Source organism: Oncorhynchus mykiss, chromosome 28 (assembly GCF_057628025.1).
Source record: "Oncorhynchus mykiss isolate SJ-2025 chromosome 28, ASM5762802v1, whole genome shotgun sequence".
Taxonomy (NCBI): Eukaryota; Metazoa; Chordata; class Actinopteri; order Salmoniformes; family Salmonidae; genus Oncorhynchus; species Oncorhynchus mykiss.
The window spans coordinates 31,378,556-31,403,265 of record NC_143049.1 but is presented as its reverse complement, the minus strand read 5'-3'; the positions used below and the strand labels follow the sequence as shown (position 1 = coordinate 31,403,265).

Genomic DNA, 24,710 nt, shown 5'->3' with positions numbered 1-24,710 from the left:
TGGTTATGAAATGGATACCCCCGGAACTAGCCATGAAAGGGTTCAAAAATAAGCTGGCACAATGACAAAAGGACTCATGAGGGAGTCTATTGAAGGGGTTAAGAATCAGAAAGCCCTAAGAGAGGGGAGGTTCCATATTCTTCTCATATATACTTGTTTTAGTGTTGCACAACACAACAAGGCCTTAGCAATGAAAATGTCAATAGCTACACTGACTGCTCACCGTGATAATCAAACCACGTAGTGACTACTTAGCGATGAACATCATCATCGTGTGTGTTTAAACCAGCATATCAAACTACATAGCTATGAACATTGTGTGTGTGTGTGTGTGTGTGTGTGTGTGTATGTGTGTGTGTGTGTGTGTGTGTGTGTGTGTGTGTGTGTGTGTGTGTGTGTGTGTGTGTGTGTGTGTGTGTGTGTGTGTGTGTGTGTGTGTGTGTGTGTGTGCGTGTGCGTGTGTTTACAATAACAACACGCAGTACCGGTCAAAAGTTTGGACACCTACTCATTCAAGGGTTTTTCTTTATTTTGACAATTTCTACATTGTAGAATAATAGTGAAGACATCACAACTATGTAATAACACATATGGAATCATGTAGTAACCCCCAAAAAAGTGTTAAACAAATCAAAATATAGCTTATATTTTAGAATCTTCAAAGTATCCACCCTTGGCCTTGATGACAGCTTTGCACACTCTTAGCATTCTCTCAACCAGCTTCATGAGGAATGCTTTTCCACATATGCTGAGCACTTGTTGGCTGCTTTTCCTTCCTTCATGGTCCAAACCATCTCAATTGGGTTGAGGTCGGGTGATTGTGGAGGCCAGGTCATCTGATGCAGCACTCCATCACTCTCCTTCTTGGTCAAATAGCCCTAACACAGCCTGGAGGTGTGTTTTGGGTCATTGTCCTGATGAAAAACAAATTATAGTCCCACTAAGCACAAATCAGATGGGATGGCGTATCGCTGCAGAACGCTGTGGTAGCTATGCTGGTTAAGTGTGCCTTCAATTCTAAGTAAATCATGACAGTGTCAACTGCAAAGCACCCCCCACACCATCACACCTCCTCCTCCATGCTTCATAGTGGGAACCACGCATGCAGAGATCATCTGTTCACCTTATCTGTGTCTCACAAAGACACGACGGTTGGAACAAAAAATCTCAAATTTGGACTCATCAGACCAACAAAAAAAAAGATTTCCACCAGTCTAATGTCCATTGCTCATGTTTCTTGGCCCAAGCAACTCTCTTTTTCTTATTGGTGTCCTTTAGTAGTGGTTTCTTTGCAGCAATTCGACCATGAAGGCCTGATTTACACAGTTTCCTCTGAACAGTTGATGTTGAGATGTGTCTGTTACTTTTATTACATTTATTTCGGCTGCAATATGAGGTGCAGTTAACTAACAAACTTATCCTCTGCAGCAGAGGTAACTCTGGTTCTTCCTTTCCTGTGGCGGTCCTCATGAGAGCCAGTTTTATCATAGCTTGATAGCTTTTTTTTTTTTGATAGTTTTTGCGACTGCACTTGAAGAAACTTACAAAGTTCTTGAAATGTTTGGCATTGACTGACCTTCATGTCTTAAAGTAATGATGGACTGTCGTTTCTCTTTGCTTATTTGAGCTGTTTTTGCCATAATATGGACTTGGTCTTTTACCAAATAGGGCTATCTGCTGTATACCACCCCTTCCAACACAAGTGATTGTCTCAAACGCATTAAAGAAAAGGAAAGAAATTCCACAAAAAATTCCACAAATTAAGCCACACCTGTTAATTGAAATGCATTCCAGGTGACTACCTCATGAAGCTGGTTGAGAGAATGCCAAGAGTGTGCAAAGCTGTCATCAAGGCAAACGGTGGCTACTTTGAAGAATCTCAAATGTAAAATATATTTTGATTTGTTTAAAACTTTTTTGGTTACTACATGATTCCATATGTGTTATTTCATAGTTTTAATATCTTCACTACTCCACAATGTAGAAAATAGTACACATTTTTTTTTTTTTAACTTGAATGAGTAGGTGTGTCCAAACTTTTGACTGGTACTGTATCAAACTACATACAGTGCCTTGCAAAAGTATTCATCCCCCTTGGCGTTTTTCCTATTTTGTTGCATTACAACCTGTAATTTAAATGGATTTTCATTTGGATTTCATGTAATGGACATAGACAAAATAGTCCAAATTGGTGAAGTGAAATGAAAAAAATAACTTGTTTAATCTCCACAGCGGAGATTGGAGTATCTGTCCATAGGACGACTTTAAGCCGTACACTCCACATAGCTGGGCTTTACAGAAGAGTGGCCAGATAAAAGCCATTGCTTAAAGAAAAAAATCAGCAAACACGTTTGGTGTTCGCCAAAAGGTATGTGGGAGACTCCCCAAACATATGGAAGAAGGTACTCTGGTCAGATGAAATTAAAATTTAGCTTTTTGGCCATCAAGGAAAAAGCTAAGTCTGGCGCAAACCCAACACCACGCATCACCCCAAGAACACCATCCCCACAGTGAAGCATGGTGGTGGCAGCATCATGCTGTGGGGATGTTTTTCATTGGCAGGGACTGGGAAACTGGTCAGAATTGAAGGAATGATGGATGGCACTAAATGAAGGGAATTTCTTGAGGGAAACCTGTTTCAGTCTTCCAGAGATTTGAGACTGGGACAGAGGTTCAACTTCCAGCAGGACAATGACCCTAAGCATACTGCTAAAGCAACACTCGAGTGGTTTAAGGGGAAATATTTAAATGTCTTGGAATAGCCTTGTCAAAGCCCAGACCTCAATCCAATTGAGAATCTGTGGTATGACTTAAAGATTGCTGTACACCACAGAACCCATCCAACTTGAAGGAGCTGGAACAGTTTTGCCTTGAAGAATGGGCAAAAATCCCAGTGGCTAGATGTGCCAAGCTTATAGAGACATACCCCAAGAGGCTTGCAGCTGGAATTGCTGCAAAAGGTGGATCTACAAAGTATTGACTTTGGGGGCGGTGGATAGTTATGCACGCTCAAGTTCTGGTTTTTTTTCTTATTTCCTGTTTGTTTCACAATAAAAATTATGCTGCATCTTCAAAGTGGTAGGCATGTTCTGTAAATCAAATGATACAAACCCCCCCAAAAATCAGTTTTAATTCCAGGTTGTAAGGCAACAAAATAGGAAAAATGCCAAGGGGGGGTGAATAGTTGCGCAAGCCACTGTAGCTATTAACATCACCACGAGGAATCGTGTTGGAAATCCCTCCTCTTTGTGACATGACCAGAGATGCATATGGAGGTTGTTGTTAGAACTCAGTGTCACACTCTGACCATTATTTGAGTTGTTTGTTTCTATATTTTGTTTGGTCAGGGTGTGATATGAGTGGGCATTCTATGTTGCATGTCTAGTTAGTCTGTTTCTATGTGGTTTGGGCTGATGTGGTTCTCCATCAGTGGCAGGTGTCTGTCGTTGTCTCTGATTGGGAACCATATTTAGGTATCCTGTTTTGTATTGTGGTTCGTGGGTTATTGTCTATGTGATGTTGCATGTTAGCACTCAGTTTCGATAGTGGTCACGTTCGTTTTGTTATTTTGTTTGTTTAGTGTACTTCGTGTTTTTTCGTCATTCATTAAAAGTATGTATTCACACCACGCTGCGCTTTGGTCTCCTCACTACGACGATCGTGACACTCGGAGGGAGAATCTTCCCAAAGACACATTAAATGCATCCCAGTATCTTTGTGGAGGAAACGGGCATTTCAACAGACGGTAGGTAGGGAGCAATAGAGTCCATATGCCCTTAACGCTTTTAAGGGAAGATCGTGGCATGGAGATGACAATGGTATGCTAACACCCAGGTGCATCATGCACCCATGTATGAAGTACATGAGGTTGGAAACAGCTTTTTCCTGCAACCTAGAGCCATAATCTTCATGCCTAATTCTTTGTCGATAATGTTGTGCCTTAGGAGTTTAGTACAACTGACACACTAGTATAGTTAAGCAATAAGGCCAGAGGAGGTGTGGTATATGGCCAATATACCACGGCTAAGGGCTGTTCTTAAGTGCGACGCAATGCGGAATGCCTGGATAGAGCGCTTAGCCGTGGTATATTGGCCATATATCACAAACCCCTGAGGTGCCTTATTGCTATTATAAACTGGTTAGGGCTCAAACCACCCAGTTTATAATTTATCATAACCCAAGAATTAAAGACAATTAGTATTTTCTAAAGTCGAGCAACCTTGCCAGCAGGCATGCCAGCTTAGATAGTTAGACAAGCTACTCTAACTTGATTGAAACCTGAAAATGCTCGGTAGCTAGTTATGAGTGTTTTATTTATTCATCAAGAAGGAATCATAGGGTACATAGCTTAAATTTACAAACATACCTTCTGTGAGGCCTGCCCATCACTGGCAGCTAAAATCAAATCAAATGCTGTGTGTAACTCGACACTTTCTCTCCTCCTCCACTGACGATAACAAAGATTTTATAACAAAGATTGACCACCGTGTCATTTCCAATGGGAGCAAATAGTGGGCAGAACAAGCAAGGAGGTAGGCAGAGCCAAGCACGAGCTAGCGAGATCCTATTGGCACGTTCTACCATACATGTTTCTGTTTGAGGATGCCTACTCTGTGAAGTAAGCATGTGCAATAACTCATTTTGCCTTTGCAATCCTTCTAAGCAATGCAATTTTATTTATTTTTTTTAGCAAAGGGTAAAGCCTACAAAACTTGTCCACTCATAACAGATTCTAGTTTTGGGAACAGAAAACTGTATTAAGAACAAATGTTCCATTGATGAGAAAATGTCCAGAATGTCGGCCAAAATATCTGTCCCATCGTACTATCTGTGACGATACAGTCTGAGCGCACTAGAGTATCTAGTGTCCTATCTAGCATATCTTTGCTCTGTGGTGCACCTTGGAAGGAACCACTTACTGGTCCAGTCAGTGTGCCCCCTCCAAAAAATACCACTGACAGATATTTTTCATAAATCATTTTGATGAAAACTGCCTAAAAAAAGAAGTTTGGTAATTAATTCAACATCTGAAAAATAAAAAAAACAGGACAAATCTGAGGGGGCACTTGCACCTCTGCTAACACCCTCCCACACACAAGTAGCCTACACACTCTGTCTCTCTCTGCATTTCTCTATCTCGCATGCACACATGCACACACAGGCGCATACAAATACAATTATATACGTAACATAACATGTTCCATTTAGCAGACTCTTTTATCAAAAGCGACTAAGTCATGCTTGCATACTTTTTATTTACATACGGGTGGTCCCGGGAATCAAACCCACTATCCTGGCATTGCAAGCGCAATGCTCCATCCAATTCAATCTCCTAAACATATACTGGCACTAATGAAATCATCCTGTACTGCAATGCTTCAATCAACTGAGACTGTGGATCGACAGAGTCCCCTTCGAATTATGTGCAAGTAAGAACAACAGTTTTAACACAATGCAAACAATGATTCACCATTGTGATACTCATTGCAATGGCATGTATTGTGCATTTGTTCTCTGATGGGTACACAAATATGTAAGTATTCTTTGCATTCTGAATATTTCTCCTTGCTTTCTATAAATTCTGATAAATACCACACCATGCCCAGTCTGTATAATAAGTCCATGGCAGAAACAGCTAATATACATATTTCAGTGTGAAAGGGGTTTAAATATCCTCCTACTACCACAGGTCTCTGTGGAAATGTAACAAACTCATATTCGTATCCTTTGTAAACAGTGGTTCAAGGCAGTTTGAGCATGAAAACTCGACTGCACCTTTTGTTTTACACAGAATATGTATTCATCTGCCCAAGGGTTTTTGGTGAGGTTTACAACAGCAGCATTATGTTTGATACGGAAGAAAATGAAGTGGTCTCCAGTCAAATCAAAACCTTAGGGCACCAGGACCTTAGCTTAAGTTAAGGTTAAGACTTCAAACCAAAGGGGTGGAATACAGTGCCTGGGTAGCCGCACAATGGCAACACGCTACAGTACACATGCACTAACTGGGCTAAATGTAATTCACAACGGTGAGAGATGCTTTCAGACACGCATATTTTAGTGCAGTCAAGGAACCGTGAGTTGATTTAGTGTAAGAGGCACAGTAGTATGAGATGAGACATACAGTATCCTATCTCTGCTGTAAGGGCTATCTCATTCAATCTTACTGTCATGTACTGTCATGTTGTCTTGTCTCTGTCCTTTCCCTTCACCCTGTCTCCCTCTGCTGGTCGTTGTTATGTTACCTTTTCTCCCCCTCTTTTCCCCAGCTGTGCCTTGTCTCCTCCTAATTACCCATTCACCCCGTTCCCCACCTGTTCCCTTTTTCCCTCTGATTAGGTCCCTATATCTCTCTCTGTTTCTGCTCCTGTCCTTGTCGGATTCTTGTTTGTTTGTTTGTGTCATTCATGCCTGAACCAGACCATCGTCGTGTTACTGTAACCTTGTCCTGTCCTGTCGGAATCTGCCTGTCCGTCTGAGCCTACGTTTTGTTTTCGTCATTAAAGTAACTCTGTTTTGTTAATTCGCTTTTGGGTCCTCATTCACGCACTAACAGAAGAATCCGACCAAGAATGGACCCAGCGACTTCGGATCCTCTCCACTCAGCCGTCGAGATCCAGGGAGCGATGCTAGGCAGACACGAGCAGGAATTGTCTGCTGCTCGACATGCCGTTGAGACCCTGGCCACCCAAGTCTCCAACCTCACAGAACAGGTTCACCATCTCCGCCTCGATCCACCGGCCACTTCCAGGGCTTTCGAATCTCCGGAGCCCAGAATCAATAACCCGCCGTGTTACTCTGGGGAGCCCACTGAATGCCGCTCGTTCCTCACCCAGTGTGATATTGTGTTTTCTCTCCAGCCCAACACTTACGCCAGGAGCACTGCTCGTGTCGCCTACGTCATATCTCTCCTTACTGGACGGGCTCGTGAGTGGGGCACGGCAATCTGGGAGGCAAGGGCTGAGTGTACTAACCAGTATCAGGACTTTAAGGAGGAGATGATACGGGTTTTTGATCGATCTGTTTTTGGGGAGGAGGCTTCCAGGGCCCTGTCTTCCCTATGTCAAGGCAATCGATCCATAACAGACTACTCTATTGAGTTTCGCACTCTTGCTGCCTCCAGTGGCTGGAACGAGCCGGCTTTGCTCGCTCGTCTTCTGGAGGGTCTCCGCGCAGAGGTAAAGGATGAGATTCTCTCCCGGGAGGTTCCTTCCAGCGTGGATTCCTTGATTGAACTCGCTATTCGCATTGAGCGACGGGTTGATCTTCGTCACCGAGCTCGTGGAAAGGAGCTCGCGTTCTCCGTTGCCCCCCTCTCCGCATCACTACCATCTTCCTCTGCCGGCTCGGGAGCTGAGCCTATGCAGCTGGGAGGTATCCGCATCTCGACTAAGGAGAGGGAACGGAGAATCACCAACCGCCTCTGTCTCTATTGCGGTTCTGCTGGTCATTTTGTCACTTCATGTCCAGTAAAAGCCAGAGCTCATCAGTAAGCGGAGGGCTACTGGTGAGCGCTACTACTCCTGTCTCTCCTTCAAGATCCTGCACTACCTTGTCGGTCCATCTACGCTGGACCGGTTCGTCAGCTTCCTGCAGTGCCTTAATAGACTCTGGGGCGGAGGGCTGTTTTATGGACGAGACCTGGGCTCGGGAACATGACATTCCTCTCAGACAGTTAAGGGAGTCCACGGCCTTGTTCGCCCTGGATGGTAGTCCTCTCCCCAGGATTCAGCGTGAGACGCTACCTTTAACCCTCACTGTTTCTGGTAATCATAGCGAAACCATTTCTTTTTTGATTTTTCGTTCACCTTTTACACCTGTTGTTTTGGGCCATCCCTGGCTAGTTTGTCATAATCCTTCCATTAATTGGTCTAGTAATTCTATCCTCTCCTGGAACGTCTCTTGTCATGTGAAATGTTTAATGTCTGCTATCCCTCCTGTTTCCTCTGTTTCTTCTTCACAGGAGGAGCCTGGTGATTTGACAGGGGTGCCGGAGGAATATCACGATCTGCGCACGGTGTTCAGTCGGTCCAGGGCCACCTCTCTTCCTCCACACCGGTCGTATGATTGTAGTATTGATCTCCTTCCGGGAACCACTCCCCCCCGGGGTAGACTATACTCTCTGTCGGCTCCCGAACGTAAGGCTCTCGAGGATTATTTGTCTGTAGCTCTTGACGCCGGTACCATAGTCCCCTCCTCCTCTCCCGCCGGAGCGGGGTTTTTTTTTGTCAAGAAGAAGGACGGGTCTCTGCGCCCCTGCATAGATTATCGAGGGCTGAATGACATAACAGTTAAGAATCGTTATCCGCTTCCTCTTATGTCTTCAGCCTTCGAGATCCTGCAGGGAGCCAGGTTTTTCACTAAGTTGGACCTTCGTAACGCTTACCATCTCGTGCGCATCAGGGAGGGGGACGAGTGGAAGACGGCGTTTAACACTCCGTTAGGGCACTTTGAATACCGGGTTCTTCCTTTCGGCCTCGCTAACGCTCCAGCTGTCTTTCAGGCATTAGTCAATGATGTCCTGAGAGACATGCTGAACATCTTTGTTTTCGTTTATCTTGACGATATCCTGATTTTTTCACCGTCACTCCAGATTCATCTTCAGCACGTTCGACGTGTCCTCCAGCGCCTTTTAGAGAATTGTCTTTTTGTGAAGGCTGAGAAGTGCACTTTTCATGCCTCCTCCGTCACATTTCTCGGTTCTGTTATTTCCGCTGAAGGCATTAAGATGGATCCCGCTAAGGTCCAAGCTGTCATTGATTGGCCCGCTCCTAAGTCACGCGTCGAGCTGCAGCGCTTTCTCGGCTTCGCGAACTTCTATCGTCGTTTCATCCGTAATTTCGGTCAGGTGGCAGCTCCTCTCACAGCCCTTACTTCTGTCAAGACGTGCTTTAAGTGGTCCGTTTCCGCCCAGGGAGCTTTTGATCTCCTCAAGAATCGTTTTACATCCGCTCCTATCCTTGTTACACCTGACGTCTCTAGACAGTTCGTTGTCGAGGTTGACGCGTCAGAGGTGGGCGTGGGAGCCATTCTTTCTCAGCGCTCCCTCTCTGACGACAAGGTCCACCCATGCGCGTATTTTTCTCATCGCCTGTCCCCGTCGGAACGTAACTATGATGTGGGAAACCGCGAACTGCTCGCCATCCGGTTAGCCCTAGGCGAATGGCGACAGTGGTTGGAGGGGGCGACCGTTCCTTTTGTCGTTTGGACTGACCATAGGAACCTTGAGTACATCCGTTCTGCCAAACGACTTAATGCGCGTCAGGCGCGTTGGGCGCTGTTTTTCGCTCGTTTCGAGTTCGTGATTTCTTATCGTCCGGGCTCTAAGAACACCAAGCCTGATGCTTTATCTCGTCTCTTCAGTTCTTCAGTAGCCTCCACTGACCCCGAGGGGATTCTCCCTGAGGGGCGTGTTGTCGGGTTGACTGTCTGGGGAATTGAGAGGCAGGTAAAGCAAGCGCTCACTCACACTCCGTCGCCGCGCGCTTGTCCTAGGAACCTTCTTTTCGTTCCCGTTCCTACTCGTCTGGCCGTTCTTCAGTGGGCTCACTCTGCCAAGTTAGCCGGCCACCCTGGCGTTCGGGGTACGCTTGCTTCCATTCGCCAGCGTTTTTGGTGGCCCACCCGGGAGCATGACACGCGTCGTTTCGTGGCTGCTTGTTCGGTCTGCGCGCAGACTAAGTCCGGTAACTCCCCTCCTGCCGGCCGTCTCAGGCCGCTTCCCATTCCCTCTCGACCGTGGTCTCACATCGCCTTAGATTTTGTCACCGGACTGCCTTCGTCAGCGGGGAAGACTGTTATTCTTACGGTTGTCGATAGGTTCTCTAAGGCGGCTCATTTCATTCCCCTTGCTAAGCTTCCTTCTGCTAAAGAGACGGCACAAATCATCATCGAGAATGTTTTCAGAATTCATGGCCTTCCGTCAGACGTCGTTTCGGACAGAGGTCCGCAATTCACGTCTCAATTTTGGAGGGAGTTTTGCCGTTTGATTGGGGCTTCCGTCAGTCTCTCTTCCGGCTTTCACCCCCAGTCTAACGGTCAAGCAGAACGGGCCAATCAGACTATTGGTCGCATCTTACGCAGTCTTTCTTTTCGCAACCCTGCGTCTTGGTCAGAACAGCTCCCCTGGGCAGAATACGCCCACAACTCGCTTCCTTCGTCTGCAACCGGGCTATCTCCTTTTCAGAGTAGCCTCGGGTACCAGCCTCCGCTGTTCTCATCTCAGTTCGCCGAGTCCAGCGTCCCCTCCGCTCAGGCTTTTGTCCAACGTTGCGAGCGCACCTGGAAGAGGGTCAGGTCTGCACTTTGCCGTTATAGGACGCAGACTGTGAGGGCTGCTAATAAGCGTAGAACTAAGAGTCCTAGATATTGTCGCGGTCAGAGAGTTTGGCTCTCCACTCAGAACCTTCCCCTTAAGACGGCGTCTCGCAAGTTGACCCCGCGGTTCATTGGTCCGTTCCGTATTTCTCGGGTCATTAATCCTGTCGCAGTTCGACTTCTTCTTCCGCGATACCTTCGTCGCGTCCACCCGGTCTTCCATGTCTCTTGTGTTAAGCCCGTTCTTCGCGCCCCCGCTCGTCTCCCCCCCCCCCCCCCCATCCTTGTCGAGGGCGCACCCATCTACAGGGTCCGCAGGATTTTGGACATGCGTCCTCGGGGCCGTGGTCACCAGTACCTTGTTGATTGGGAGGGGTACGGTCCGGAGGAGAGGAGTTGGGTTCCCTCTCGGGACGTGCTGGACCGTGCGCTGATCGAGGATTTCCTCCGTTGCCGCCAGGTTTCCTCCTCGAGTGCGCCAGGAGGCGCTCGGTGAGTGGGGGGGTACTGTCATGTACTGTCATGTTGTCTTGTCTCTGTCCTTTCCCTTCACCCTGTCTCCCTCTGCTGGTCGTTGTTATGTTACCTTTTCTCCCCCTCTTTTCCCCAGCTGTGCCTTGTCTCCTCCTAATTACCCATTCACCCCGTTCCCCACCTGTTCCCTTTTTCCCTCTGATTAGGTCCCTATATCTCTCTCTGTTTCTGCTCCTGTCCTTGTCGGATTCTTGTTTGTTTGTTTGTGTCATTCATGCCTGAACCAGACCATCGTCGTGTTACTGTAACCTTGTCCTGTCCTGTCGGAATCTGCCTGTCCGTCTGAGCCTACGTTTTGTTTTCGTCATTAAAGTAACTCTGTTTTGTTAATTCGCTTTTGGGTCCTCATTCACGCACTAACACTTACAGTGTATTACAGTGAATTGCAATTTGCTTTAATATGAACTAGTGTTAAAATAATTTTTCAGAAACACCTGCCAACTGGTACGGTTTCACTATGGCAGATGGAATGAAACACATCCCACGGATAAGTTCTTCCAGTCTCTATCTCATGATGAATGATCAATATCAAATTGCAGTGCCATTATTCATACTCTCCCAGTTCCTGACCACTGATCATGGCCCTAACACAGGACGTAGGCAAGATCAATTACATAATTAGCCACCAAGCATATGCATGGCTGTGATACATTATGTGGTTGACTTAACTTGGCTACGATTGCACAAAAATTACCATAAATGAACCTGGGTCATTTGTTACGCAATGTGCTATGGCGATTGTGTGTACACAGTAAAACATGTAAATACAAAATAGAAACTAAAGAATAATGTCAGGTTACGACATGTATTAAAAACAGGAAACAAGAATCAGAGGTCAAATATGCATGAGACAAGCAGCAGAGGTCAAATATACACAGGACAACCAGCAGAGGTCAAATATACACAGGACAACCAGCAAAGGTCAAATATACACGGAACAAGCAGCAGAGGTCAAACATACACGAGACAAATTGCACTTGGGTAACCAGAGCAAAAATATCTTACATATAGAGTGATGGCGGGCTACGGCTGTACTGCTCTGGGCTATTGAGGAAACCCCCCACTCTTTGTATCTAACTGGACTCTGCACGTAATTCAATACACCTCTTCTTGTGCAAAATCACTCAGATGAAACGCAACAGAGCCATGTGAACTGTTGAGCGGATAAGAAGCCATCTCCTATTAGGACCCTAGCAGTCACCCAGTGTGTGTGTGTGTTTGTGTGTGTGCAATGTGTGTATGAGCAATATGAGTGTACAATGTATGTCAAAGCTTGGAGGGCATTTTTCCCTTCATTCTCTGTACGCAGGCAATGCCATAGAGAGGCCTAGATATACAATGCCATAGAGAGGCCTAGATATGCAATGCCAGGTTTTCCCCTCACCATAGCAACAAATATGGAAACACAAATCTATTTCAGTGAGCGAGCGTAGAGTAGCAGCACTTAAATGCAGAACAAAAAAATGGGAAAAAGCATAATAAATTAGCGAAGGCCTTTAGGTTAGTACTCACTCCCTCCTTCATGCCGGATGCAGAGGAAAATGGTGTTTCCCATCCACCTCCCCAATACAATGTGAATGTGTCATCAGAGATCGTGCCATTCACTCCCAGCATACAGGATGTGGCCCGGGTTCCACCCCTGTTAATGAAGGAGGGTGATGCTTGTTCATTGGCGTGTGTTTACTTACAAGGTGTTGGCTGCGCTGAGCTTGAGGATGGGAAGGTAACCAATGGAAACATGCACGACACTGCACGCCTAATGGAGCTAAAACAAAGGGCCTTGTACAAGAGGCCTGGTGATGACTGATACAAGAGGCCTGGTGATGACTGATACAAGAGGCCTGGTGATGACGGATACAAGAGGCCTGGTGATGACTGATACAAGAGGCCTGGTGATGACTGATACAAGAGGCCTGGTGATGACGGATACAAGAGGCCTGGTGATGACTGATACAAGAGGCCTGATGATGACTGATACAAGAGGCCTGGTGATGACTGATACAAGAGGCCTTATGATGACTGATACAAGAGGCCTGATGATGACTGATACAAGAGGCCTGGTGATGACCGATACAAGAGGCCTGGTGATGACTGATTACAAGAGGCCTGGTAATGACTGATACAAGAGGCCTGATGATGACTGATACAAGAGGCCTGATGATGACTGATACAAGAGGCCTGGTGATGACTGATACAAGAGGCCTGATGATGACCGATAGAGGAAGTTAAATCAACAAATCCGTTTCTTCTGGCAAAGGTTGGAGCCTTAACAGCACCGCTAATCATAACAAAATAGGGGATCTGTCGACATGACAGGCTCTTGAATCACACAATTGTATTAACTAAGTCTAATCACATACCCAACATTAAAACTGCACTAATAGTGATAGACTTGATTAGACTACTCTTGGAAAACAACTAGTCTTGATAAGATTCTGTTTTTTTTAAGAAAAGAACACATAAAAAAACTGAGCAAAAAAGCAAAAGCCAACAAGGTGCAAACACAGCAGCATAGCCTCGATATAAATACAAGCAATATGTCACACGGTATCAAGTTGGTGGCAGTGGCACGGTGACATATACAGTATTGACCTCCTATAGCTCATATAGGGTGATTATAACCAGTTTGTCAGGAGAAGTACAAAGGCTTTACTGTAATAGTGTAATAGCTTTCTCCTTCATCTCTTATGCCTTATGACACACGTGACCCCATCTTCCCTTTAGAGGTATACAGGCTGGCAACAGGAGCCAGTCAGCAGCCGGAGCCACTGTCCTGTCCAAGGGGACACCTCTATACCAGTAAGTAGAAAGAATTAAAGAGTACTTACACAAGGCTCACAATGGGACCAGCAAGGTACCTTTCAAAACAACACTGTTATTGAGGCTGGACACAATATCAGACTGCCATCAATATGGATCAGCTATTGAGTTTCGGGGTGAGGTGCAGGATGCTGTAATTGTATACACTTTATCTGTCTCGCGCTGTCACAATTGTTTTGTTTAAGGGATTTCAAAACGGGGGAGCCAACCTCATTAAGGGCAAGTCAATAAGATTGAAGCAGGAAGCTCGAGGGAAACATGAATAGATAAGTATGTGAGTCTATCAGAATACTTGCAGTAGTTGTTAACATGTCTGATAGACTAGAAAAGCTTTTAATACGATTGTATAATGTAAGTCATTCAAAAATAGTTGTAATCATTTTGATTCTGGTCATTTTATGATGAGGGAGAATGCATGCACAATATGAAAATCTATAGTTGAATGTAAAAGCTATATAAATTCACGAGGGACATTTTTTTAATGATTTAAAGCCATATTTAAATAAAATAATTATATTACTTACAATAGCACAACCTCTGATGCAAAGATATTTTGGCATTTATTTTCCAGCCTGAATTCACTGTAAGGCTACATGTATGTTATGTCATGGGTTAGCTTTTCACAGTATGTGTATCCAAACCTTTCATTAGTTTGTACATTGCAGTACAAAGCATCCAATGAAAAACGGGACTATGGTAAGGTGCTTAAACACAATACGTGTTGTCATAACTGTGGCACTATGCCAAAACGTGTAACAGGAGAGAGAAGCCTACTGTGAAGATGCAACAGACAGTTATCTCCGGCTGCGAGAGAACAGATGACATTTTTTCAACACGCAAAAAAAAGACTCGCTAAGACTCGCTGTTCCTGCAACATGGAACAGGTGTGTGTGTGTGTGTGTGTGTGTGTGTGTGTGTGTGTGTGTGTGTGTGTGTGTGTGTGTGTGTGTGTGTGTGTGTGTGTGTGTGTGTGTGTGTGTGTGTGTGTGCGCGCGCGCGCGTTGTTCGTGCGGGGGTGTCATAGGTTACATGAGTGATTTGTGAAGAAGCAGTAGCACAGTTACATAGATCCTTAGTAACGTTACCTGTGAAACATACCTGTGTCTCCATCCATACAAATAACCCACATACAGCGCTGTTATATAAAAAAAAACTATGTGGCAGGCGTGGCCATGGACTAGAAACGTTATAGGTTAAAGTCAATGTACAGGTTACAGCTTTCTCAGACCCTAATTATTACATATCAACGGTGCATGAGCAAATTAGAAATGTACCTGATAATGATCGATTAGTATCCGCTCTTCTCCCTTATGCGGGCTCTCCGGCCACAGGTGATAGCTGGAGCCGTAGTTAGGGCTGCTCTTGCTGCTACTGCCAGTCGCAGACGAGTTCCCCCCGTACGGCTGCGTTGGTGGGTTTACACGGGAGTCGCGGCAATGTTGATGCGACTGATTGGCTTGGTTCGTTCGCCCCGGCTTATTGCAGTCTTGGTCACAGTGCTGCGGACGCTGGGGACATAGCCCCAGTGCGTCTTGCTGCTGCTGATGCTGTTGCAGCAGTGATGCCTGGTTATTCCTACATACCTCTCCTGAGCCGTTGGCGCAGTAGTTGATAGGCAAGCTGCTCCCCACCAGTAGCTGTTGTTGAGCTCGCAATAGTGGCTGTTGCTGTAGCTGCTGCAGGTCCTGAGCCTGGGACTCGAATGCTCGCCGATTAGCCTCGATTGACTCACATACATTTACTGTGCGCCCTTTCTGCGAGTTTGCTCGGATTGCTTCAGGGGAGGGGTCCCTGTGTCGGAGTCTTTGACAGTGTTGCTGCAACAACTGCTTCTGGTCTCGGTACCCTCCTCCTCCTTCTCCTCCCCTGCAGTGTTCCACGATGCTCGCCTGTTGGTAATTGGCACTGCTTTGGAAATGTTCCCCGCGATTAGATTCCTGCAAAAACAGCAAAGAGGACGACGTTGGCGGCGGCGGCAAAGACAGGGAGGGCTGCGGCGGGTGAGTGAGGGGCTGGCGCTGGTGAGAAAGGTTCGCCTTCTCGGAAAAACTGCAGTGGCAGCTCTGACTAACAGGCTGTTCCGACTGCGGCTGCGAGCCGACTGCGGCCCAAAGGTTCTGCTTCAGGTGCGCTGGCTGCCCGTCGGGTTCACAGACCCGGTGTGACGGTCGCTGGGCAATGTCGTAGTTTGTCAGAGGTGGGGGTTCGCCGTGCTGCGGCTGACAGGCATGGATACCTCTCAGAGAGGGTTGACTCAGACAAGGCAGTTCGTGGTTCTGGTAGTGTGAGGTGGTAGTTGAACGCTCTCTGAAAGACGGAGGAGGGGGCGGCAGACTGAAAACTGGAGAGACTGGGTTTGGGTCTCGGCTCTGCGCGCTGCCTTGCTCTTCGTCGGGGATTTGGTGCTGATAGACAGCTCCCGCGTATCGATGCCGCATCCCCTTAAAAGCCGAGTCTTGCTGTGGTTGCTCGTTTGCCTTGTATAGCTCCGACACCCGTTCATTGCGATCAGTCCCAGCAGAATAGAGCCGACTCGTCTCATTGGTAGGTTTGACCAGGACCTGCATTAAAACGCCACCTTACGGACAAAACACCGCCTTCGTTAGAATATTGGTAACCAAATATGCACACAGGTTAGAGGATATTCTTAACGAAAACAATACGCGCAATATATTTATCATATTTGATGCGATTGCGAAATAGGGATGAAAGTGATCCACACAGTATAAGGCCAATCGTTTATTAACGCATTGGATCTTGACTATTGACTTTCCACTGTTGCCACAACAACCATGCAGACAATCACTTTCTCTCCAATTGAATCTTCTTTTATAGTCTCTACCAAATGTGCCCCTTAAATATCGTACCATTACTACTTACTCGGCTGTATCACTATGGTAGTTTATAGGTCTATAATACGAGTTTTCTATAAAACCCCACATTCAATCATTCAATATAAGCATGACATGAAAGGCCTAATAATATTATCTAATAAAACCCATGTCACCTAACCCGACTTTACGCGCCATCATCTTTGTTTACACATGGCCCACATAGTCCATTCGAGAAATTGTTTTAAATAATCGTTAAAAATCCTCCTTTGTTATAATACTTGAGAAGTGCAGTTCAGTGTTCAATATTTAATCAAGACTAGACATGGTTTTGGATTACCAGGCAGAAAAATTCGTCATGATCTAGCACGCACAGCCTGCATAGTCGAACACAACAACATGTATAACCAGAGGTGGTCACAACGGCTATATAAAACACCTTCGCATTGCGTTACACACAAAGCATAATTATATAAAAGCATTTTGTTGTCTGGTAGCATGGTAGGATGTGTTGTGTATACCATTATGAGACAACCTGCTGACAGATCCGAAGGAGGGCGAGGGCGAGGCGGGGCAGAGACAGGGGGAGCGCTGTCCAGGGTTCTGAGAGTTAGCTATGAGCAAGCGACAAAAATAGACCGTGTCAACTAGCTGAAGGACAGCACTCAAGGAGAGTGGAAAGGGGGAGGCTGAAACCCCAAATGGTCTGTGAATGACCAGTGATACGTCAGAAAGGGATGGGGTGGTTGTTCACTATCTATTTTGAAGGGGAAAAACACATTTCAAAATAAAACTGACCATAGCCTATAGGCCTAACTTTTCATAATACTCAAAATGACATTTTGACAGTTTATGTAGGGGCTGAGTGGGTGGGCAAGAGAGAAGGAGCCAACTTTTTTCATCATACATTAGGAGTACTTCTTAATAATAAGCAATACTTTCCAAAGCTGTGTCAACCATTTTGAGTTTTGATGGGGCTCAGACTGCAGATGTGGACTCTTTCCTTCAATAGTTGAGGGAAGGCTTGCGTACACTGTTTTATAGCTCCTGTGAAAGACTGCAGGAATTCGGAACATTAGAAACCTGACCATTCTCATTAAGTAATTGGTCGTTGTGACCTGTGTGGGTTCCTTGGCAAGATGAAGTTTCATTTGCTGGTTTGGGAAGCAATGTCACTGCTGCCACATAAATAATGAAATCAAACTTTACAAGTCTTACACAAACTCAAAAGTCCACGAACATGAGCACACACACACACACACACACACACACACACACACACACACACACACACACACACACACACACACACACACACACACACACACACACACACACACACATACACACACACACACACACACACAAGCAGAAGCGTGTGCATACCCAAACACGCACACACACTCACTCACTCACTCACACACTCCACTCCTCCCACCCTCTCTCTCTCTAGCAAAAACAAAAGATTGCCATGCCTATTTAATTCCTCTTGTATTGAGCCCACATTCCGATACCCATCCCTTTTAGCTTGGCCATTTGCGTTAGGAAGTATATTGTGTGACATCCCGTAAGAAATACTGCGAAAGCCCAATAACACATAAATGGTAGTGTAGAGAACATGCATGAGGGGAAGTGAAGGGGTTACATGTAACACAGGAAGCAGATAAGAAGACTGTAATTACAGTGAAAGAAGAAGAAAGAGGAAGCCAGAGCAATGCAGCGACAAAGATTTCTCAGTGAGAGAGTGAAGACGTTGTACGTAATAAGAGCAGGTGCAGGTTAGAGAAAAGATTAAGAAATTGGGGAGAAAAAAGAGGTAAGATACAATAACAAAAAATAAAATATTATTTTGAACAGTAGCGAGATAGAAAATATATTGTGATGTGGTCAAAGACAACAAAATGAAGCACCCCATGATGTAAGGTATAGGATAAAACTACAAGGATACAGAGGAAATAGTCATGTTATGTTGATCTATCAATTCACATCAAATATGTGTATAACCTGTACTGTAGGTATGCTATTGCATTCTGTAATAAAGATTGCATTTGAGATCAGAGTGCTCTTAAGACTTGGTCTCCTGCCTGTGTAAGATCGCACTATTGAAAGAACAACGAGCACCAGGAGAGCAGTAGAATCAGGAGAGGAGAGTAGTAGAATCAGGAGAGGAGAGTAGTAGAATCAGGAAAGGAGAGCAGTAGAATCAGGAGAGGAGAGCAGTAGAATCAGGAGAGGAAAGTAGTAGAATCCGGAGAGGAGAGCAGTAGAATTAGGAGAGGAGAGCAGTAGAATCAGGAGAGGAGAGCAGTAGAATCAGGAGAGGAGAGCAGTAGAATCAGGAGAGGAGAGCAGTAGAATCAGGAGAGGAGAGCAGTAGAATCAGGAGAGGAGAATAGTAGAATCAGGAGAGGAGAGTAGTAGAATCTCTACTACAGGAGAGTAGTAGAATCTCTACTACAGGAGAGCAGTAGAATCAGGAGAGGAGAGCAGTAGAATCAGGAGAGGAGAGCAGTAGAATCAGGAGAGGAGAGTAGTAGAGAGTAGTATAATCTCTACTAAAGGATAATAGTAGAATCAGGAGAAGAGAGTAGTAGAATCAGGAGAAGAGAGTAGTAGAGAGTAGTAGAATCAGGAGAAGAGAGTAGTAGAGAATAGTAGAATCAGGAGAAGAGAGTAGTAGAATCAGGAGAAAAGAGTAGTCGAGATTAGTAGAATCAGGAGAAGAGAATAGTAGAATCATGAGAGGAGAGTAGTAGAATCTCTACTACATGTAATTACACATTACACAAGGTTAAGAAGGTGAAAGGTATGCCGCCCGCCCCAACCACAACCCACCTTGTCTCGTCAGACTCAATACCTATGCATGTGTACAATCTTAGCACCTTTTTTTCTATGTAGAACCAAAAGTGGTTATTTTGCTGTCCCCATAGGAGAACCTTTTGAATAAATCCTTTTGGTTCCAGGTAGAACCATTTTGGGTTCCATGTAGAACCCTTTCCACAGAGGGTTCTACATGGAACCCAAGAGTTCTACATGGAACCAAAAACGGTTCTACTTGGAACCAAAAACGGTTCTACCTGGAACCAAAAAGGGTTCTCTTATGGAGACAGTTCCCTTTTGGAACCTTATTTTCTAACAGCATAGCATCATGACATGATTCTGTTAAACAGTGCCTGTCTGTTCTCTGAGTCCAACAGACTCTGTGTAAATCTATCCATGTGTAATGAGAGTTGCCCTCTCCCTTGTATTCTCTTTATACTCACTGTGTGAGACGGTGGAGCCGAGAGCTGTTGTGGAAACAGTAAAGAAGAGAGAGATTAGGGGCTGTGCTGGGAGGCTGTGCTTTTTACATTTAAATAATCCTTAAGAGTCCATTGATGCACCCGTGCGTAACATTATAAAACAATTCCCATCCAAATCCATCAGTTTAAGGTAGAGGTTTTTTGGGCTGCGTCTCAATCCACCGCATCCTCCTATGTCAGCCTTCTGCATCTGCGGTGGAAGGTGGTTGAGCTACAGCAGTGTTTGTCAAATATAGCCAAGTTATCTTTTCAGCTTTCTGAGGGGGAAGAGGTATATCCTTATTGGTGTGGACTCCGAGGTACCTGAAGTTTTCGACCCACTCCACTACAGCCCATTGTTGTAACTTTTTTTGTGCATAATGTTTCTGCCATCCTTTCCTATGACCGAAAATACATTAAGAACAGCAATCACTAGCCTCGATTTGGAGGAACAAGTCGGCGGCACAGGACATACTGCTCACCCCGGACAAGGCCCTAATCCCCAAGACTCGGAAAAGGAAGAGGCGTATAAGAGAGGCCGACATAGCTGTCTATTTACCACCACAAACCAATGCTGGCACTAACACCACACTCAACAAGCTGTATAGAGCCATAAGCAAACAAGAAAATGCTCATCCAGAGGCAGTGCTCCTGGAGGCCGGGGACTTTACTGCAGGGAAACTGAAATCCGTTTTACCTCATTTCTATCAGCATGTCACCTGTGCAGGTAGAGGTGACAAAACTCTAGATCACCTTTACTCCACATACAGAAATGCATACTGAGCTCTTCCTCACCCTCCATTTGGCAAATCTGACCATAACTCTATCCTCCTTATTCCTGCTTACAAGCAAAAACTCAAACAGGAAGTACCAGTGCTACGCTCAAGAAGGAAGTGGTCCAATGAAGCAGATGCTAAGCTACAGGACTGTTTGGCTAGCACAGACTGGAATATGTTCCGGGATTCATCCGATGACATTGAGGAATTTACCTCATCACCAACTTCATTTCATAAGAGCATTGACAATGTCGTCCCCGCAGTGACCGTACGCACATATCCCAACTAGATGCCATGGATTACAGGCAACATCCGCACTGAGCCATCACAGGCAAAATGTCAATACAGGACTAAGATCGAATCCAACTACACAGGCGCTCATCGGATGTGGCATGGCTTGCAAACTATCATGGATTACAAAGGGAAACACAGCCTTGAGCTGCCCAGTGATGTGAGCCTACCATATGAGCTAAATGCCTTCTATGCAAGCAACACTGAACCATGCATGAGAGCATCAGCTGTTCCAGACGACTGTGTGATCACACTCTCTAGCCGATATGAGTAAGATCTTTAACTTCTTATGGGCAGGTGGGATGGTAGCGTCCCACCTGGCCAACATCCGGTGAAATTGCAGAGCGCAAAATTCAAACTACAGAATTATAAATATTTAACTTTCATAAAATTACATGTGTAATACATCAAAATAAAGCTTAACTTCTTGTTAATGCAGCCGCTGTTTCAAAAAGGCTTTACGGCGAAAGCACACCATGCGATTATCTGAGGACAGCGCCCCACTTACAAAACCATGAAAAACATATTTCAACCAGGCATGTGCAACACGAAAGTCAGAAATAGCGATATAATAAATGCCTTACCTTTGATGATCTTCTTCTCTTGTCACTCCAAAAGGTCCCAGTTACATCACAAATGGTCCTTTTGTTTGATAATGTCCTTCTTTATATCCATAAAAACTCAGTTTAGCTGGAGCGCTTCAGTCAATAATCCACCCAGCTTCCCTCCATCAAAATGCATACAAAATGAATCCCAAACGTTACTAATAAACTTTTCCAAACAAGTCAGACAACGTTTATAATCAAACCTAAGGTACCCTAATACGTAAATAAACAATCAAATTTAAGATGGAGAACCGTTATTGTCTTTACCGGAGGAAAATACCAAAGAACACGCTTTCATTCACACGCTTGAAAACACTACAGCCAAAATGGTAGCCACTTACAAAAACTACAATTTCTGGCAAATTTTTCCAAAAACCAGCCTGAAACTCTTTCAAAGACGGTTGACATCTAGTGGAAGCCCTAGGAACTGCAGTGACAGCCATTGAAAATAGCGGTAGGCTGAAATATATTTTGAGGGGGTGGTTTGTCCTCTGGGTTTCGCCTGCCTTATCAGTTCTGTTATACTCACAGACATTATTTTAACAGTTTTAGAAACTTTAGAGTGTTTCCTATTAAAATATACAAATTATATGCATACCCTAGCTTCTGGGCCTGAGTAACAGGCAGTTTACTTTGGGCACACTTTTCATCTGGACGTGAAAATACTGCCCCCTATCCAAGAGAGGTTGAACAGGTTAACATTCACAAGGCTGCAGGGCCAGACGGATTACCAGGACACGTACTCAGAGCATGAGCTGACCAGCTGGCAAGTGACTTCACTGATGTTTTCAAACTCTCCCTGACCCAGTTTGTAATAGCTGCATGTTTCAAGCAGACCACCATAGTCCCTGTGACTAAAAACACCAAAGTAACCTGTCGAAATGACTATCGCCCCGTAGCACTCACATTTGTAGCCATGAAATGCTTTGAAAGGCTAGTCATGGCTCACATCAACACCATCATCCCAGGCACCCTGTACCCACTCCAATTCGCATACCGCCCCAATAGATCCACAGATGATGCAATCTCTATTGCACTCCACACTGCCCTCTTCCACCTGGACAAGAGGAACACCTATGTGACAATGCTGATGACTGACTGCAGCTCAGCATTCAACACTATACCCTCCAAGCTCATCACTAAGCTCAGGACCCTGGGACTGAACACATCCCTCTACAACTGGATCCTGGACTTCCTGATGGGCCGCCCCCAGGTGTTGAGCGTAGGCAACAACACATTGGTGGTAGGCCTGATCACCGACTACGATGATACAGCCTGTAGGGAGGAGGTCAGAGAAAACAACATCTCCCTTAACGTCAGCAAAACAAAGGAGATGATCGTGGACTACAGAACACCCCCATTCACATCAACGGGGCTGTAGCACTAACAATCATGTTATGGACAGGAGCGATGGCCATCTTGGATTGCTCTCTGCCAATTAAAATAGACTTCGGTCCATTTGTACGACTTCACTCGAGTAATTGTTACAAGCAGTGAGGGGGTGAGGGTCCTTGGTACAATTTTATGACACACAGACGAGGTGACATCCAATGTAAGTAAGTAATGCATTTGTAGAGCATTGGTGTCATTAGCATGATGAATGACCCCTGGACTCTGAGATAAGATACAGTGACTCAAACAGGCCTGCCCCTCACACAACACCTCTAGTGAGAGAGAGAGACAGACAGACAGACAGACAGACAGACAGACAGACAGACAGAGAGAGAGACAGAGAGAGAGAGAGAGAGAGTGACAGAGAAAGAGACCGAGAGAGAGAGCGAGCGAGAGACGGGTATAGGCATCGTCGGCCAGGCAGATATCATCAGGCAGCAGCACTGGCAGCCGACCACCCAATGGTTGGAAATAATAGATCTCCAACAGCTAGATCATCAATTAGATTTGCTAAGGCTACTCAAATAACTAAGCATCTCACCTTCATTCAGGGCGAGGCAGGTACATGTGACAGTGTGGTGAGAGAGGAAGCCTACTCCTGTAAGTGACGAGGATGACGTCACACGCCAGTGCAAAGATAATGGTGCGTTCAAGACAACTCGGAAACTCGGGACCTCAGAGTTAAAATTAACATTAGTTTTTGCCTAGATCTTCCTTTTGGTTGATTCTAATACCAAGTGGGAAACTCATCTTTTTACAATAAGTTTCAAAGTAAAATATGTTCAGAGTGCTCTTGAATGCGGCATCAGGAACCAATAACCAATTAGTCACCATGGCCGAGGGATCGCATCCTTGCCAATACGCTGCCTGATCGTGATCATATCTTCTTGTTAGGGACGGGGTGCGAGGTCAGTGTCCCCTGTGCTGATATGAGGTATGACATTTTGAATGAATGGATGGATGGATGAAGGGAGGATGAGGGGTGGATTATAGTTATAAAGCAATGCAGTGGGATTCCTGTCAACAAACCAGAATGTACAGTACTCTAACTGTACAGTGAACAACAAAGGAAGAAGCTCCCTGATGCTCATTGCTTATGATTTGATTTCCCCCCACTGGGCTGAATCATCAGATTCCCTCCACTGAGCCAATTGTGGTCCCAGAGGAAGCCGATTGGAGGAACAGTCAAAGACAGGAGAGTGGAGACGCTAAATGGGACAAGGACAATGAAAGAGAAGGCCACTCTGAAGGGGGTCTAAGGCTTGTGATGTCAGAGATGGCCATGACCAAGCTCTGTACACAACACTGCTTTCAAAGTGTGTGTTGGTGGAGAGGTCTGTGTGCGATAGAGACTATCTGTGCGGAATATGGAGATGAGGTAGAAGAGAAACTCATCATTCATGTGAGGTTCAAAGACTTACCCTGAGCCTCTCATCCCTTCTGAGCCACAGCAGCAACAGCAACACACAAAGGAGGGAACTGACCACAGCAAGCAAGCACTTAGAACCATGGACCCATATAATCAGCTTGGCCATTGAAAGTAAACAACAGCCTTCCTGCCTTAAGTGCTACAAATTTAGCCCTTAATGCAAAATCATATGCCAAGCCTTGAGGGCTAAAAATGTACTTTGTAACTGCTATCACACATGTTCTCTTCTATTCATAATCAGTTTATCATGCATTTTCTTCATATCACTTTACTGTTACTCTAGTAAAAAATAACATAATTTCTCTCAATAGAATGTGAGCGAAAAATCCTACCTGATTCTTCTGTAGGTTGTGCAGGCTTTTCCTGGAGGAAGACACATCAACGGAGCTTATAAACGACAGGGAGAAAATCAATACTCTTACCCAGCTAGACAC

General features: G+C 45.3%; 1 protein-coding gene across 2 annotated transcripts in view; it reads right to left on the bottom strand.

The window, feature by feature from the left end:
* kcnn1a (potassium calcium-activated channel subfamily N member 1a) overlaps window positions 1–16,525 on the bottom strand; it is a 61,268-nt gene extending 44,743 nt beyond the window's left edge. Inside the window, exon 1 of one of the 2 annotated variants that reach the window (XM_036966139.2) lies at window positions 14,946–16,525. In XM_036966139.2, coding sequence (XP_036822034.2) covers window positions 14,946–16,238 — 1,293 coding nt within the window. In that variant the 5' untranslated portion in view covers window positions 16,239–16,525. Of the gene's footprint in view, window positions 1–12,363; window positions 12,485–14,945 lie in introns of those variants that run through there. The other variant, XM_090225047.1, reaches the window with a different exon arrangement.
* Window positions 16,526–24,710: the final 8,185 nt, after the last annotated feature.